The sequence below is a fragment of the Gymnoscopelus microlampas genome (genome assembly GCF_963454915.1).
Source record: "Gymnoscopelus microlampas genome assembly, chromosome: 15".
Lineage (NCBI taxonomy): Eukaryota > Metazoa > Chordata > Actinopteri > Myctophiformes > Myctophidae > Gymnoscopelus > Gymnoscopelus microlampas.
In genome coordinates, this window is record NC_139952.1 from 38,536,521 (window position 1) to 38,555,271 (window position 18,751).

The 18,751-nt window shown below is 41.7% G+C and overlaps 1 protein-coding gene across 1 annotated transcript in view; it reads left to right on the forward strand.

Annotated features, from left to right (window-relative positions):
* grin2da (glutamate receptor, ionotropic, N-methyl D-aspartate 2D, a) overlaps nt 1–18,751 on the forward strand; it is a gene marked incomplete at both ends in the record, with an annotated part of 226,422 nt that overhangs the window by 144,475 nt on the left and 63,196 nt on the right. Inside the window, one exon of the mRNA XM_084080470.1 lies at nt 10,153–10,321. Coding sequence (XP_083936596.1) covers nt 10,153–10,321 — 169 coding nt within the window. The remainder of the gene's footprint in view (nt 1–10,152; nt 10,322–18,751) is intronic.

Here is an 18,751-nt window from a genome sequence, read left to right on the forward strand (position 1 = left end):
CGTGAGGAACAGCCTGAGTGCCATGACTGTCTGAACTATCGACCATGCACCATTAGGCTAACATCAGTAAATGGACCGCGTTACGAGGCGTTGTGAGCTTGTAGATCGGCTATTTTCACAATGATTGCCTCTTTCTTACATTATTTGACTATTTGGCCAATGTTTGACCAGTTTTTATTGTATAGTTTGTTGATTACCTTTGATGCAGTAATGCTCTTTTTTTCATTTCATTTCATTTTTTCTTTAAAAGTCCTTTGGGCTTTTCAAAAATAGCAGATATACAAGCTCATAGCGCGGCACCGAGTGCCGCGCTACGAGCTTGTAGATCTGCTACTTTTGAAAAATCATGAAAATGTGTGCAAATCTTTGGATATATATATATTTTTAAGCGAACATTTTTAACTCCAATCTTTGCTTCTGGGGGGTCCCTGGAACAACATATAATTTTGGGGGTCCTTGACATGAAAAAGATTGAGCACCACTGATATAGAAACATGCGTTTTTCAGAATGCTGTTGAGATTTAGGAGACATGTAGAATCGGCTTCAGGTCTCAATAGGTTAAATTGATTTCATTCATCTGGGGACCCCCCAAAATCAACCTGTGGGGGTCCCACAGGGACCCCACAGGTTGATTACTGATGTAAGTTATACACATTAGGAGCAGTTTAGTGGTTCAGTGTGTTGCTCAGGTACACTTGGCCACACAGCCGTAATGGAGCCAGGCATCGAGCAGGAACCTCGAGCCACTGCCAGCCCTTATCCATGCTGATATACTTTGCCTCGTTTAACCCATTCAATCCGGGAACGCATCTGTGTCATTTTAAGATTTCTTTGGCTATTCAAAAATAGCAGATATACACTTGTAGATCTGCTATTTGTGAAAAAATCTTGAAAATGTGTGCGAATCTTTGAACATATATTTTTCAAAACGAACATTTGTATCTCAAATCTTTGCTTCTGGGGGGTCCCTGGAACAAAACATTTTAAGATGGGGGTCCGCGGGCCAAATGCATATCTAAAAATGTTTTTTAAATACTAACAGCATATTGCTATATCAGTGGTGCTCCAACTTTTCCACGTCAAGAACCACCAAAATGATATGTATTTGGCCACGCTATGAGCTTGTATATCTGCTATATTCGAGTAGCCAAAGAAATCTTAACATGACACAGATGCGTTCCCGGTCTTTATGGATTAATGGCTCGTTTACCCTCACATTTCAGTCATTTGTCACAGAACAAGACGCACGCTGGCGAGCGAGCAAGGAATGGGTTTCTGCTCAAGGACACGTTGACATTTTCAGTAATTTAGTTGTGTCGCTATTATCCAGAACACCTTTGTCAGCGAGCAGCGAGGGAGGGAGTCAGTGTGTTGACGCTCTCGGTCACAGCATACTTCTATTGTCGCGGGGGATAACATTTATTATCTATTTTTATTAGCATCCAAGGCAGCTCTGATGCAGTATACACAGTGGTGGGAAAAGCACTCACATTTTTTACTTAAGTAAAAGTATCAATACCACAATGTAAACGTAACTCTGTTACAACCTACAAGTGAAAGTTCGGTATTCTGCATTTACTTGAGTAAAAGTACAAAAGTATTGGCTTGAAAATGTACTTAAAGTACTCATTATGCAGAAAAATGCCATTTTCATTATTTCTAAATGTTTGAAAATCTTTTGAAAATAGCAGATCTACAAGCTCACAACACGCATTGTGAGCTTGTAGATCGGCTATTTTCAAATTGCTGAAGTATATAGGCCTGAAGTGGTCAATGCATGTTTTGTAATAATAATCAAATTCTACAAACTAGTAAGTAACATTTTCAAATAATTGTAGTGGAGTAAAAGTACAATATTTGCCTCTGAGAGGTGGTGGAGTAGAAGTAAAAGTACAGTACTTGAGTACATGTACTTAGTTACTTTACACCTCTGAGTATACAGTACACAGTACATTTCACTGTAAAGACAGCCGTGTCTTTGATGATCAAAAGATTCTGTTTCCAAGACATATGCATCAGCACCAGCTGTGTGTGTGTGTGTGTGTGTGTGTGTGTGTGTGTGTGTGTGTGTGTGTGTGTGTGTGTGTGTGTGTGTGTGTGTGTGTGTGTGTGTGTGTGTGTGTGTGTGTGTGTGTCTGTGCGTGTACCCTGGGCCTTCTGGTATGTCCCTGATAAGCATTCTTGCCAGCTCGCAATCTGGCCAATAAGGAGATAAGACGCAAAAATCCATCAATTTTATTGGCCGAGACCCAGGCTCTCATGCTCGTCAAACTGGTTTCTTTCTTTGCTTCTTCTTGCTTGCTTCCAGCATTCTCAGGTTTATCTCTATCATTCCTTTTCTCATTTCTTCATCTGTGTGTTCCTTCTTTTAGTTTTTCTGGGTACCTTTTCCTTGTTCCGTAACAGTTAACACACATTGATTTTCTTTTTGTCTTTAATTTCGGCTTAGTAGCTCGGCTAGTAACTAAAGTTTTCAAATAATTGTAGTGGAGTAAAAAGTACAATATTTTGTCTCTGAGATGTAGTGTAGTAAAAGTAAAAGTATTGAAAATTGAAAATACTTCAGTAAAGTAAAAGTACCTCAAAATGGTACTTAAGTACAGTACTTGAATAAATGTGCTTAGTTTACTTTCCACCACTGACTACTACTATCACCACCAACAATAACTCAAAAAGTGCACTCCTCAGATCATAGAATTGTCATACCTAGGGCTGAGTCTCTCCTGTGGTGCAGCCATCAGGACACGAGGAAGCTGCGGGGGGATGGAGTTTGTGCGACAGATGGTGCAACTTTTTGGATATATAGGAAATGGCCCAGAAGTTTGTGAATCCATAATTACAGGGAAACTGTACAGATTATGAAAATCCTGTTTGACAGTCAGCGTCAACACGACACACAAGAGCATTTGTGCCTAATTTGTGCCTCACACAGACAGACTCACAGAATCACGGGGGTGGAAACATAATCCCCTCCTCCAGCTGTTCCGGCCTGGCGGATATAATTGTAATACCTTATTTAAATGTTTTGGACAACATTATAAAGTGCTTTGACAGTGGCAAATAACTACATGGTGTATGATAAATGAAATTCAATTAAAATAGAATGTGGCCCTTCAGGACATATGTACCAGACATATGCCAAGCAGTGCATAGCCATGGCTAATCAATCTGTTCCCACTGCTACCGCCCGGCAGCCGATACCGCAGTATCAAATGCCCTATGACGAGACTAAGGGACAGTTTCCACAACCAGGTCATTAGGCTGCTGAATAGTCGCTGTCTGATAGTAGGTTACTCTCACTTTATGACTGCAGATACATTCCCTTTCCCATACATTGTGTGCATGTGTGATATCTGCTGCCATTTATGTATTTTATTTGCACAAGAGACACTCTGCATCTGTATTCATTTCTATTTGATATTTGTTGTTCCACTACTTTTTATCCCCTAGTTGCAAAAGCCAGCAGCCCCCCTTGAGTTGCTAATCTAGTCTTTGGAACTGAGAGCAGCAAATCTATAAGACTCTGTACCCAATCTACATCTTGCTGCACAGGCAAAACAACACGTTATCAAGTACCTACTTAAGCGCCAAAGATTAGCTCAGTTCAGAGACACACAGGCAGTTAGTCAGGCAGCTAGTCAGGCAGTTAGTCAGGCAGGCAGGCAGACAGAGACACAGGCAGACAGACAGACAGACATACAGACAGACAGACAGATGGACAGGGGTGAAAACAGTCCCTGGCCTTCTGCCGTCCGGCTTGGCGGAGATAATAGCCCTAATTTTGAAACGCCAATACCATTCCTGTTCCCATTCCCTGTATTCACACGAGTCACGGCTGTTATGGGTTGTGCAGTTCACAGCGTTCACAGTTTGTGAACCCAGATGTAACTGAAATGGCATTTGAAAACAACATTCAACAACAAACCACTCACAAAACAAGCTGCAATGTGTTTTTTTTTTGTATTGCACATGTGAGTGACGTTGCCAGGAAACACAGTGCAGAGGGCACACTAGTTAAGTGGCTCAGGGGCTGCCCGCTACTGATAGTTGACAGCGGGTCTAACATGGCACGTACCAACTTGTCCAATACTGCCTTTTATAGCTTTATTAAATCAGGGACAAGTCAACTGAAGCATGACTGTTCTTTTCTTCTTTCTTTTTTTTACAGCAACTCTGTTAAAAGAGCCATCCATGCCTCAGGCGTTAGTCAGATTCACCCATGGGAGCCCGCTCAGTACAACCACAATCTTCTATTGTTAGCTACTGAGCTGAGCGAGTGGAGCTATGACATTAGCCGTTTAAGGATTATAATAAATCCTTAAGCCTGATTTAGACTTGTGGTGTAGACTTGTAGGTTGTGGTGTAAAAAAAGTACAGTAATGCACAACAAACACCATATATACATTATAAATGATATGCTGTATATTCATATTTGGGCTGAAGGAAGGGGTGTGATAAGGGTATGTTAACAAGAACGCTGAGTTGGTGATGACCGGGATCAAACTCACGACCTTGTGGTCGAAAGGAGAGTGCTCTACCGATTGGAATAAGGTTAGGTTTAGGAATATTTTTTACTGAGGTTACGTTTAGGAATACCTGGTGGCGACCGTTCCGAGGTCATCGGATTTGACCCAGGGCAAGCGTGTTTTCAGTGTTTTGTATTCCACTGTATTTGTATCTCACTTTGAGTTCTCTATCTCAGAGCTCAAATGAACCCTCAATTTTTAAGGATAATTCCTTTTAACAGGTCGTTCATGAAAGTCCTTGCGGTCTTGTTTCCAATGAGAACCTGTGAGCAATTAGGGGTTAAGAGTCTTGCTCAGGGACAAATTTCATTTCATCGACACATATGCTGACCTGGCCTGGAATCGAACCTGGGGCAACCAGGGCCTCTGGCTCCCTAGGCGGGCTCACTAACCATTCAGCTATGGCCGCCCCTCAACAGGGGTCTTCTACGTTTTTCAGGCCAAGGACCCCTTAGTTTAGAGAGAGATGAAGCAGGGACCCCCACTACACATTGTATACAATTGTGTCACAGATTAAACTTTTTCTTAGATTTCATAGATAACTTCATAGACTTGTTTGACAGCAACTATCATCAGTGTTGGATTCATGTTAATGTTGTATCTTGTATTTGATCCCTGTTGAAGACCCCTGCTCTACACTATATAATTTCACAGAATGTTTGCCCGGCCAAAATTGAGGTGCTGGGGTTCAAGTGGTTAAAAATGATTTCCCTTAGAACCAAATGTACACCTAGCTGATCTTGGATCAAATCCCCTGCCACAGTAACCTATATCATGTACCTACACTTGTCCCTATCGGCTTACCTATACTGTCTGTCTACTTTAAGTACAGTGAACTGCCCACTCTCTATGATATGTAAATAAGGGCTATATTCACTTCTGAAATGTGTAAGCTCAAAAAAGGCTGGGGATTATTTATAATCACCTGACTGTCAATCTGTGTGTGTGTGTGTGTGTGTGTGTGTGTGTGTGTGTGTGTGTGTGTGTGTGTGTGTGTGTGTGTGTGTGTGTGTGTGTGTGTGTGTGTGTGTGTGTGTGTGTGTGTGTGTGTGCATATGATTGTTTGCCTTTCCTGTCTTTACCTACATGAGTCTCTATACTGTAGTTAAAGCCACCTTTTCTTGTAAAAGGACAGTGAGATAAGGAGAGAGAACCTGTCAGAAGAGGATAAAGGAGGTAAGGGGGATTTAAAGAAGGAGAGGGGGGATAAGGAAAGACGAGGAGGAGGACAGCAATAAGAGGAGGAGGTCGAATGAGGTAAACTGCAAGCAGACGGAAGCATAAGAGGACATGGTAGTGGAAAACTAAGAGATGGAAGGAGGGAGAATTATGGAAAGGGATTTGTCAATAAACAGACCGAGAGATGTACTGTAAATAATCCTTTTTTACGAGACAGAGAGAGAGAGGTAGTGGGGGCGTTCACAGCAAAACTCTTGAGTGTTGGCGTAACTTTCAAAGTTAAAGGGATAGTTCACAACCCAAAATGACTTTGTTTCTATCGATTAGTCACCACATGGAGACTTGAATTCCTTTTTTTTGTTTTCTTTGTGTCTCCTGCCGGTCATCAAATTATTGGCTAAGGAATGCTGACACAAACAAAACAATAACTATAAATTCAAGTCTCCATGGGGTTACTGATCGATAGTAATTTTGGGGGTGAACTATCCCTTTAAAAAACGAACTGCCAGGACTTTTACTGTGTCTGAAGAGGGGACAGAGAAGGGCAATACGAATTATTGGAAAGGATGCAGGAGTGTGATCGATATCAGCAATCCACCCACTGTTGTGTTGTTGTTGTGTTTGGAGGGCATGTTACACAGCATTACACTCCATCCTGGCTCTTATGGAGGTCAGGACCAACCAACCGACATCAAATTGACCCCTCAAGAGTACAATTAAGTTTGTTCATTAGCAGCTAATCATGTATAGTATATGTTTATACGGCATAGGATGCTGGGAGGAAGACAATAACAGTGAGAAGACCTTGATGACATTCGATTTGGGGGCACGGCGGGTATCCGGGGATCTGGGGGCCAGCGGGGGTCCATGTAGTGATGTAGGGGCCGGGGGGGGGTTACCAGCAGGGGTTTTTCTGATTATACGGGTGGTCAGCGGGGGGCGACAGGCTCACATGTATTTTGTTTGAAAGGAGAACGGGTGTTCTGCTCCCGGCTATTTCAGTCAGACAGTTTAGGAAGTTAGGAAGGGCTTTGATTGTCTCAACGAGTCCAAAAGGACCATGAAAAATCTACCAAAATCAGGCAAAGTGCACTACAAACATAGACATTTAGTGAACTACAAAGGGATGGGTGATATCCAGTGGTTGAAAGTGACTAAGTACATTTACTCAAGTACTGGACTTAATTACAATTTTAAGGTAAATTACATGAACCACTTCAGCCCTTTTTAAACGTTGGCTATTTGAAAATAGCAGATCTACAAGCCCACAACGCGTCGCATCGCGACGCGTTGTGAGCTTGTAGATCTGCTACGCGTTGTGGGCTTGTAGATCTGCTATTTTCAAAAGATTTTAATAGATTTTATACCTATGATACCCCATAAAACAGGATATTCTGCATAAGTACTTTTAGGTACTTTTGGTACTTTGAGTATATTTCGATGGCAATACTTTTGTAGCCTACTTTTACTCAAGTACATTTTGATTACCAGACTTTTACTTGTAACAGAGTGTTTCTTTCGACATTACAGTATTGATACTTTTACTTAAGTAAAACATTTTAGTACTTTTTCCACCACTGGTGATTTCCTATATTACCCACAGTACACTTTGCACCTTTGTCTAGCTAGCAACAGCTTCCTTGTTCAGTTTCTGTATATCCCTCCATTTCTTCCACTTTAGTAAATCCTGAAAGTCATTCAAATCTAGCCACGTTCTCCTATTGGTACCAACAAAAGCTCAGCCAGGATTAGTATCACTGGGGGGGAGCTGTGGAAATATAATTTAGCACCGTGGATCAATGCAATTAATTATCACTACTGCTTTCTGCAGCAAACTGCCACTTACCCCGACTGTTTCGTTTCTATTCGGATCGACACAGTCAGTCATTAAAAATCATTTCCGGCCTTTCAGAGCTTATAAATAGCAGAAGTGAAACAGCCTTCAACGAGGTGTGAATAAGGTAATATAAAACTCTCACATGCATGACAGAATGAGCAGGAAATACATTATTTTTAAGGTTTTTTTTTTGTTCCGATAACAGTATCAGAAAAGCTGCCGATACTGCCTAAAATGCTGGTATCGGTATCGGCGAGTATGCCAGTATATGCCATTCCGATACCATGTCATTTATCACATGAAGATAATTTACAGTCATCAATTTTTTTTTTATTGCGAATGCTTCACTGATGTTTTATACTCTTACTGTACTATTTACATTATTATTTCACTAACTTGTAGCTGCACTTTTTTTTTTAATGTATTCCTAGATCAGTGGTTCTCAAACCTTTTGATTTCAAGGACCCCCATAACTCTGAGAGTGTACAAATAGGGGTCCATTCGGTTCCATTTTGTACACTCTCAGAGTTACAGACGTACAATGGTCCATTTGGAACCCCCTCAAGGAACCCAGAGAGTCCCTGGACCCCACTTTGAGAGCCACTGTCCTAGATTCTTTTAAAATTACACACTGGTATCAGATCGGTACTCGGTATCGATCGATACGTAAGTTATGGTTGTCGGAATCGATATCAGAAATATATCTCAAGTTTTTTTTTTTTTTTTTTTAAATCCAAAATGCTTAGTGGCAGATCAAAGCAGTTTTACTATTGTAGTAGGTAGCATACTGTATAACCATACTATACACCAGAAGACTTCGAAAAGACTTAAAGCCTGACACCCTCTCACATCTAAGACTCCTAAATGACTCTTCGGGAGGTGTTTTAGCTTAGCCCTCCTCTTTGTGGTACGAATGGGATGTGTCTGTGTATTAATAAAACTGTCCAAAGATGTGAAATACAATCTTTTTTTGGTGTCAGGCTTGCCTGTAGACAGATTCATCGATAGAAGAACACTGAACAATGGCGTAATGCTAATAACACCACTTTATTAAACAATCCTACTTGTATCATTTATCACGCACTAGACTATAATGTATAAATCACACAGTGCAGTGGAAACAACGCAGCACAATCAATGATCTAAAGCATGGATCATTTAATCACTCTGAATGAATAGAAAAGGCAATGCAATAAACCACTTTGTGATCATAAGATGAAGTGCTTATGATCACAAGCCTATAAAACCAAAGTGTAGCCTTTTAACGGATTAATGAGAGGAATATGAATTAGGGGTCGATATGGGATGTGAAAATGAACTGGTGAAATAAGAAAGCGGGAAAGGTGTAGGTAAAAGCCGAAAACGTAACTATGGATACAATACTAGTCCTAAAGCCAGCAAGGCTATTAAGAGTATATTATCCTATCAAAATGACTAAATACAAATGCATGTAAACAAGCATTCAACGAGCATAAAAAAAAATTGCATAGTGAAATGATCAAAATAAAAACTTGCTAAGTAAGTAACTTAATATTAGGGGCTATAGTCTGTTCTCACCAAGTGGGCAGAGTGGTCGACAAAAACGATGCGTAAACCTAACGTTAATCCTAATAAAATAATTTGCAACGCATTTTAGATAAGGTAAACAAAAAAGCGTCACGGAGTCGCATGGTGTTTCAAGGTTTGGGGAACTATTTAACGCGGTCGGCTCATGCGTGCGTCACAGGCCAAGTGGGCGTTTCCAAGTTACAGCGATTCGGTGGGAAAGGGCCATTCCTGTCTTGAAGAGCTCCATGTCCAATGGTGGCTTTGCTGTTCAGGTTCTGTGGGCCTTGGCTCAGGGAGGTTGGGAACCGCAGAGTTGACAGTCCCCATGGGCTCAGTCCTGGGGAAGTCTTTGAGCTGACTTCTCAGTCCAAATAATAACATGTGTAGCACAGTTTACAGCTTTTCATTCTCGCTACTGCTGGACTTCTGTGGTGGGAATATTTGTGTGTATATATGTCTAAGAGAGGAGAAAGAAAACAAAATAATCGAATTACACTGTGGGTCATATTGCAATTAAAGAAATACAATTAAATGGATCAATGGTGAGCCCAGGTTTTGTTTCTTTTGTTGTTCATTTTCTTCTCAGTCGCACTCCTTCACTCTGTAGTGTTATAAGACATCATTGTGGAAGGTGGTCTTTAGAATTTCATTAACTCTCTCTCTCTCTCTCTCTCTCTCTGTCTCTCTCTCTCTCTCTTTCTTCTCTCTCTCTCTCTCTCTCTCTCTCTCTCTCTCTCTCTCTCTCTCTCTCTGTCTCTCTCTCTCTCTCTCTCTCCTTTTCTCTCACTCTTTTTCCTTCTGCATATATATTTAATCTGCACCCCCCCCAACAAAATATTCAAGATATTTATTTTTCTCTTGATCTTCTTTTGAAAATTTTGGGGAAAAATGATCTACAAGCTCACAATGCGTCACATTGCGACGCGTTGTGATTGGCGTTGTGTTGATCGTCTATTTCCAAATAGCCATTATATAGATTTAAAGTGCTCATGTGCTCATCTGACAACACTGCTCATCTCTCTTTCTCTCCTTTCTCTCCACTTGTCTTCTCTCTCTGTCAGTGTGCCGGTGGATGGGTCCGGTCCCATGAAGCACTGCTGCAAAGGCTTCTGCATCGACGTCCTCAAGCGACTGGCCAAGATCGTGGGCTTCACCTATGACCTCTACCTGGTGACCAACGGCCGGCACGGGAAGAACATCGACGGAGAGTGGAACGGCATGGTGGGCGAGGTCAGACTTTACTGCACTATAGTGTACTTTGTATGTGACACCAGGGCAGGGATTTCAGGGAGGCCACGAAGGCCATGGCCGTCATTGCCCCTCAGTTTGGCCTTGTGCCCCTCAAACAAATGGCATGCCCTGAGGCCACAGTGGGCTTAATGCCTGTACCGCTTTCTCCTCTGTCTCTTTTCTTGTCATGTAGACACCAGTGTCTCTTTCTTGTCATGTAGACACCAGTGTCTCTTTCTTGTCATGTAGACACCAGTGTCTCTTTCTTGTCATGTAGACACCAGTGTCTCTTTCTTGTCAATATGTAGACACCAGTGTCTCTTTCTTGTCATGAAGACACCAGTGTCTCTTTCTTGTCAATATGACACCAGTGTCTCTATCTGGTCATGTAGACACCAGCAGCGGTGTCATGGTGATTTTTTTACTGGCAGGACGGTGTTTTAATGACGTCACGCGCATGGCACGTGCACACCGCTCGCGCATTTTATTTCACCGGAAAATTAGGAAACAGCTTAGTTTTAGTCTTTTTAAACTAATACAAATTCAAGGAATGCCATGAATTATAGTGCTGAAACTAAAAGTTTGCTTTGAACGAGTATCTTTCTCTTCTTCGACGGTGGCTGAGGCATTGCTGCGTGCAGATAGGATACTGGTAGCAGCCCTACTGAAGCCAACACGCTGTGTTGCCTACCGTGTAGCCTATAGATGTGAGGTGTGAGGAATCTGAGGAAACATTTTCACACTCACTTGTAAACCTGTTATGCAAAGTAGCCATTTGGGTACTTGGCTCGTGAATCTACGGGGGTGGGGGCACGTTCTAGCGTGCACGTGCTGTACCGTGCCGTACCTGGCGTGTGAAAAAATCACTGGCCACACGCCGTCCTACTCCATGTGGCCTCCATGACACCACTGGACACCAGTGTCTTTTGTTGAGATTCTGAATTCTTAACTCCCCTGAATCCCCATCTTTCAACCAATCCAGGGACTTTGATTGGTGCAGGGCTGAGCATGGATCAGATTGTAAATAGCATGATTTATTTATTTCACTGCAGATAGTCTACATATTACATTTAAAATCATCCTTAACCATTAAATTCAATTCATTCTTTCAATGGACTAAAATCTTGTTTTATTTGATGCCCTGGCATTTGGCCTTTGTGCCCTAAAAAAATGGACATCACCAAAGGCGAAGTGGCCTTGCCCCTAAAATGACAAAACACAGTAAGAATTCTGAAGGCTACGTTAACTCTTAAAAGTGTACAAATGTAACCAATTAGTTGCAGATGGATACATTATAACTGAGGATGTTTACTGTGCACCTAATACAGTACATAATGGTCTAAAAAGTCTCCAATAGTGGGCGTATAGGCAGGGTTCGATTTGCTGGGGGAATGAGGCCTCTGCTTTTGATATCCCCCTACTTTGGTCATTTATTCTGATCACCGGTTCATCTTGGCTTCTGGTCAGACTGAATGAAATACATGCATTTTCCTTTGGGAAATTTTATATCGGTACCGTTTAATTGCAGTGTGAACTTGTGGATCGCCCATCTCAGTTTTTAATTTTGTTTTACGTTTTTATTGTCGTTCTCGCCGCTGTTCCAGCAATTACCTTGTACAGATGTCCCTAGACTTATCACTAAGTGGAGATCTCCCATTGTCTGGCAATGTCTGTAAGGTATTCTTTTTTATCTACACTCCTCCTTATGTATTTCACTTCTACACTGTGTCTTTACTGCCCTGTTCCTATGTCCTCACACTGCCACTTCCCCCCTTTATCTAATCTTCTCAGATCACAGGAACACTACGACTTAAAATTAATTCAGTCCACAAAAAACGTTATCTTTGATAGATTCCTCACTTTTAACTCTGATGCATAATATATGGAGTTCCAGAGGGCGAAGTGCAGTATACAATACATGAACAGAGTAACAAGTATCAACAAGGGTATTGTCGCTTTTAGATGGTTACAAAGAAACATTTACATTTAAGTTTTATGCATATTTGACAATTGAAAACTAGAAACCAGCAGGGAAAAGAGGGCTGAAGAACATGCTATATGGGAATTGCCGTGGCCCCATGAAGCCCAATTATCTGGAATATGTTTTAGAATGCATGACTGGAGCTGTCATTAATAATGGAAAAAAATAATGTTTGCAGCGAACGCACTGCCCTTGAGAAAGTAATGCAAAGTGCTGTTTGTTCAGTGTTCGTCTCTTGAAATCCCGCCAGAGCGTCCTCTCCTGTGCCTCCAGTGCAGTGGTGGAAAGTAACTAAGTACATTTTCTCAAGTACTGTACATTTTGAGGTACTTTTACTTTACTGGAGTATTTCTAATTTCCTATACTTTTACTTCTACTCCACTACACCTCAGAAGCAAATATTGTACTTTTACTCCAAACTTTAGTTAGTTGTAGATTATGATTATTATTACAAAACATACATTAACCACTTCAACCCTATATATACTTTGGCCGATTTACAAGCTCACAACGGGTAGCTTTGCGACGTGTTGTGAGCTTGTAGATCAGCTATTTTCAAAAGATTTGTTAAAATGACAAACTTGGGAAATGGCACATATTGCATAATGAGTACTTTTATTTTTGGTAGCATAAGTATATTTTGATGCAAAAACTTTTGTATTTTAACTCAAGTATATTTTTAATACCAAACTTTTACCTGTAACAGAGTGTTTCTACAGTACATTGTGGTATTGCTGCTTTTACTAAAGTAAACCACTGCTCCAGTGGAAAGTAACTTTACTTAAAGGACTGACTGTACTTAACTGCCTTTATGCCTCCTCCTCCCTCTCCTGCCCACGTTTGTATTTAAACGAAATGAGAGGAAAAAACATGAGGAAAGACTATGAACCGAGACTCTGCAATAAAGACAATAGTGCTGCAGAGTCAATTAAGAACCACAAACCCAGGCTGCCCTGAAGGCTATAGCAGTTAATGCGTAGTAATTGTAATTTCCTTGGTTCACTCAAGACCTCTGTTGCATGTCATCTCCATTATCTACCCTGTGCCGTCTCTGTACTAAAACGTCTCTATCTTAAAAAATAAGAAATAAAAGAAGTAGCTTTAGATGACTGCAATAAACACATTGACATAACTACTGATACAGCAGCAAGTTAAAGCTACAATCTGGAACTTATTTCATGGTACAGAATGTTATACAATGGAATACAAGAGCGCTCGCCCCAAAACACGCTTGCCCCGGGTCAAATCCGCAGACCTCGGAACGGTCGCCACCGGGTGTTCCTAAACGTAACCTCAGTAAAACTATGACTAAACCTACCTTATTTCTAAACGTAACCTCAGTAAAACTATAACTAAACCTAAACTTATTCCTAAACTTAACCTCTATTTTTTGGGGGGGTCCCCAGTTCAAATATGATTATTTTGGAGGGTCGCGGCCTGAAAAGGTTGAGAACCACTGGACACCTACTGGTTGTCGCTGATTCCGTTTTCTACTTGGACGCAGCTTGGGGTGCGTCTGTGGTGATAGTTTGGTCTCACACACAGGAGAGCTGGGTTCAAATCCCTGAAAGAACAAGGAACTTATGGACTGCATATTATTTTTTTTACATTTATTGAACACAGTGGGGGAATTTCATCTATTTTGGTGGTAAATACATGGATAAAGGCAGCAACAGAAACCTTTCATCATGTCATGACAAAAATAGGATCACGGGCTAAAATAAATATCAAACGTGCCATTCTGTAACTCCAGCGAACACGGATACTGCTAGAAGTTGTGCCAGAATGTTAATTTGATTGTACTCTGAAAGAGTTCCTTTCCGGACCCATTTGGTAGTGTCAGAATTACAAATGGATAAATTAACACTTTGTTTCACTGTGTAGCAAGTACGCACCTACAGCATCAGATATGGAAGCTTCAAATAATATGCAGAGTGAACGAAGTGAGACTCTGGAAAACAAAGTTTGCTACCATAATTGTCTCCGCCAGGCCGAAAGGCATGGCGAGAGAGTATGTTTTACCCCCTGTCCGTCCGTCCGTGTGTCCGTGTGTCCGTCCGTGTGTCCGTCCGTCATTCGATCTGTCTGTGTACAGCTAATCTCCGGCACCGTTGGCTTGCTCGCAGCCAAACTGTGCACACACAGTCCCTGGATACCAGAGCAGAACCTCTGGCCCAAATTTTTCACAGGGGCCTGTTATAGCGCCACCAGGAGGCCGATTTGTGCAAAACACATTTTTTGACAGTACTCCTACAGATTTTGTCCAAAAATCCCACAAATCGGTACACAGTATCTCTACAGTCATTAAACGAAACGGGTCTTTCAGATTTCTCATATTCCATCCTGATTGGCTAAAAATGTCTTCCAAAGTTTGCAGGAGTGCTCCGTTTTGAACAAAATGCCTCAAATCATGAACACAGCATGCACTTTCCGAGAAATTTTGCAAGCACATTCCCATTAGGCCGAGGAAGAACTACCATTTGAACATTTTTAAATCAGCCTCATGGTGGCGCTATAACAGGCCGATTCGTGTTTTTACCTATAATTGCACCGATCTGTGTAAAACTTTGTATGCACACTCCCTATAGGTCAAGGAAAAACCTTTGCCCTGCATTTTTCACATCTGCCTTTTATAGCGCCACCAGGAGGCCGACTTGTGTAAAACACATTTTTTTATACTACTCCTTCCAATTGTATCCAAATTTCACGCAAATCGGTACACATGATCTCTATAGTCATGTGATCACGACGGATGTGTTTGATTTTTCATACTCCATACTGATTGGCTAAGATTGACATCTAAAGTTTGCATTATTGGCTTGTTTTGAACAAAATTCTGCAAATCATGAACGCACCGTCCAATTGCGCTCAAACTTTGCACGCACATTCACACTATGGTGAGGAACAAATGCCACCCTTTTAACATTGGCCTGTTATAGCGCCACCAACAGGTCTAATTCAGCAAAACACATGTTTTTGACAAAATGCCTCAAATCATGAATGCAGTCAGTTTCCGATTGTCGTGCAAGGCCTAAGAAGAAATGGCACCCTTTTCACGTTGGCCTATTATAGCGCCACCAGGAGGCCACAGTAGCCTACCTGACCTGGCGGAGACCTGTGCTCCGAGGAGCACTTTTTCTAGTTGCATTTGAGTTTTTCGGGGGCAGAGTCGTAGACCTTCTCAATCCAGAGGGCTTATTTTCATGTCGGCATGTTTTACTTGCACTTTTCCGTCACCGGCTCTCGTTTTGCACGGTAAAAAGAGTTTAAGTGTGAGTGTATAAAAACGCTGTGTACCTTTTGAACTCACTCATTGGCACATATTTACAAAGTCTGTTTGATCTGAGCGCTGCTGTGAAATTCATTGTTATCCCTTTTTTAAATCCTTTAAAAAAGCAACCAAGTCACACAAAACCAAATGAGAGAGAGAGAGAATGGAAGAGAGAGAGAGAGAGAGAGGATAGTTACAGAGAAAGTAGAGTGAAAATAGCAGATATTACAGAGAAAATAGAGCAAAAACTCGCCGAAAATAACAGATCTACGAGCTCACAACGAGTTGAGCTTTTGAGCTTGTAGATCAGCTTCTTTGGAGGAAAAAAAGTTGAGAACCACTATTAACACCACCTTGAAAATAACCGATCGACAAGCTCACAACGCGTCTCGCTCGACGCGTTGTGATCTTGTCGATCCGCTAATTTCTACAAAAGCTTAATCCCACAACAAGGATGCTGGGGTTTGAGTGGTTAAGGCATTACATAATGTCTCATTGGAGGTGTCAAATCACATGAGATATGACACTATCCAAGGCTGAGGCAACTCTAGCAGACGTGAGATAAAACGGTTTTGACACACACTTCCAGAGACAATAATAACTGTTTTGGCTGCGTTAACCTTGACAGAATGGAATAAAGCCACAAGATAGACTGTCCACAATGAAGACAAATGAGTTGTGTCTTCATAAACCAAAAGCTTTAGATATTATAATGTTGTATAACGCTTTCCCATGTTTTCCAAGTTCTAACGTCACACGCAAAGTTATAACGATACAGACAGTGTGTGTGTGTGTGTGTGTGTGTGTGTGTGTGTGTGTGTGTGTGTGTGTGTGTGTGTGTGTGCGTGTGCGCGTGCGTGTGCGTGCACGTGCACGTGCATGGCAGCTGCTGTGTAATTTCCAGGTTGCCAAGGCCCCTGTGGTGGCTGGATTAATAAAGTCTGTTTAACATGGGCTTGGACATGGACGAGGGATCTCAGAGGGATGTGTGTGTGTGTGTGTGTGTGTGTGTGTGTGTGTGTGTGTGTGTGTGTGTGTGTGTGTGTGTGTGTGTGTGTGTGTGTGTGTGTGTGTGTGTGTGTGTGTGTGTGTGTGTGTGTGTGTGTGTGTGTGTGTGTGTGTGTGTGTGTGTGTGTGTGTTTTGCTGTGTGGACATATTGTTTACCTGAGTTTGTTCCCAAACATTCAGCATAGAGGTGGTCTTCCTCTCTCTCTCTCTCTCTCTCTCTCTCTCTCTCTCTCTCTCTCTCTCTCTCTCTCTCTCTCTCTCTCTCTCTCTCTCTCTCTCTCTCTCTCTCTCTCTGTCTCTCTCTTTTGTTCCCTGTAGCTGCCTCCTGGCCAGCTTCTGGCTGCTGCAACTCATTAAACGTTTAATTATACACACACACACACACACACACACACACACACACACACACACACAGATGGCGGCTGACTGCATGTGAGAACTGATATGTTTAATTTTGATATCCTCGCATTTTATATGTTTAATTTTCATATCCTCGCAGGTCACTCTCTGCAACTCCGGGCAGTAATTACTTCCGTCTAAAAACCTCTCTCTCCGGCCTCTGATTTACTTAGCACAATAAAATCCTTAAAAGCAGTACGGTTTGCTAAACCAGTGCTTCTCATCCTTTCCTTACTTGAAACTCTTGAAAGCGTTCGTAGCCCACCCACCGGACCACTTAACACGGCAGCCGTTAAGCGGTCAGGTGGGTGGGCCGTGAACATTTTCAGAGAAAGTTGATTTGAAAGAATTGAGGCGCTCGTGGGTGGTGAAGTGGTAAAGTAACTGCCCACCGTCTCGGAAGTTGGGGGTTCAAATCCACCTCGTCCTCCAGTGATGGAAGAAGTACTCTGATTTTATTACTTAAGTAAAAGTCTCAATACCACAATGTAGAAATACTCTTTCACAAGTAAAAAGGCCAGTACTCAACATTTTACTTGCGGAAAAGTACACATGTTTTGGCATCAAAATGTACTTACAGTATAAAAGTAAAAAATATATATATTTCAAACTATTTCAAAGCTCATGAGGTTTCGCCAAGCAACGCATTGTGAGCTTGTAAATTAGCAATTTTTTTAAAAGCCTAAATATAAAATAGGGCGTAAGTGGTTACTATATGTTTGTATTGCACATAGTCAAAAGCGAAAAGTTGAAGTAAACTCAAAGCTTTACTTAAACTACAGTACTTGTAATAACTTTCTTTCCACCATTGAACCCTCTCTCTCTTCGTCTCCATTTAATTTGCACATTTGTGAACATTTCACAAATGCACAGTCAGTGCAAGTACATTTTTTTCACCAGGGAATACAATTCTCCCACATCACACCCTCTTATCCTCTCCTCTCCTGTCTGTTCTTTAAAGTTTTTTTTTTACCTATACCTTGCTTTCATCTCATATCTTATGTGCTCAGTTCTCTCCGTTCCTCTCGGCTCACCTTAATGGCCCGTGTCTCATGTGATCTCCTCTCTTCTATTCCTCTCTTCTCGTTGACTAAATTAATCTTCCACACTCTGTCCCGGGGCTTCGGAATCAGTTTCTCGTCACGCGGCAAACGTTCACTCTCATTTTCTCATTTTGTGTTTTTTATTTATTTATTTCTAATTTGTACAAACAACCGACAGCTCATCACATTGTCTACTGCTCTGTTCGTCCTATTCACAGCTGCTGCTTTGTCCTTGTTACTGTAAGTGCTTAGATCTCATCATCTGTGTGTGTGTGTGTGTGTGTGTGTGTGTGTGTGTGTGTGTGTGTGTGTGTGTGTGTGTGTGTGTGTGTGTGTGTGTGTGTGTGTGTGTGTGTGTGTGTGTGTGTGTGTTTGTGTACACATTCTCTCTCTCTCATCCTCTCTGTTTCTTTGTCCTCTCTCTTTGCTTCTGTGTGTGTGCATTTTCATTCTTTGTGCGTATGTGAGTGAGTGCGTGCATGCATGCGTGTGTGTGTGTGTGTGTGTGTGTGTGTGTGTGTGTGTGTGTGTGTGTGTGTGTGTGTGTGTGTGTGTGTGTGTGTGTGTGTGTGTGTGTGTGTGTGTGTGTGTGTGTGTGTGTGTGTGTGTGTGTGTGTGTGTTTTGCTGTGTGGACATATTGTTTACCTGAGTTTGTTCCCAAACATTCAGCATAGAGGTGGTCTTCCTCTCTCTCTCTCTCTCTCTCTCTCTCTCTCTCTCTCTCTC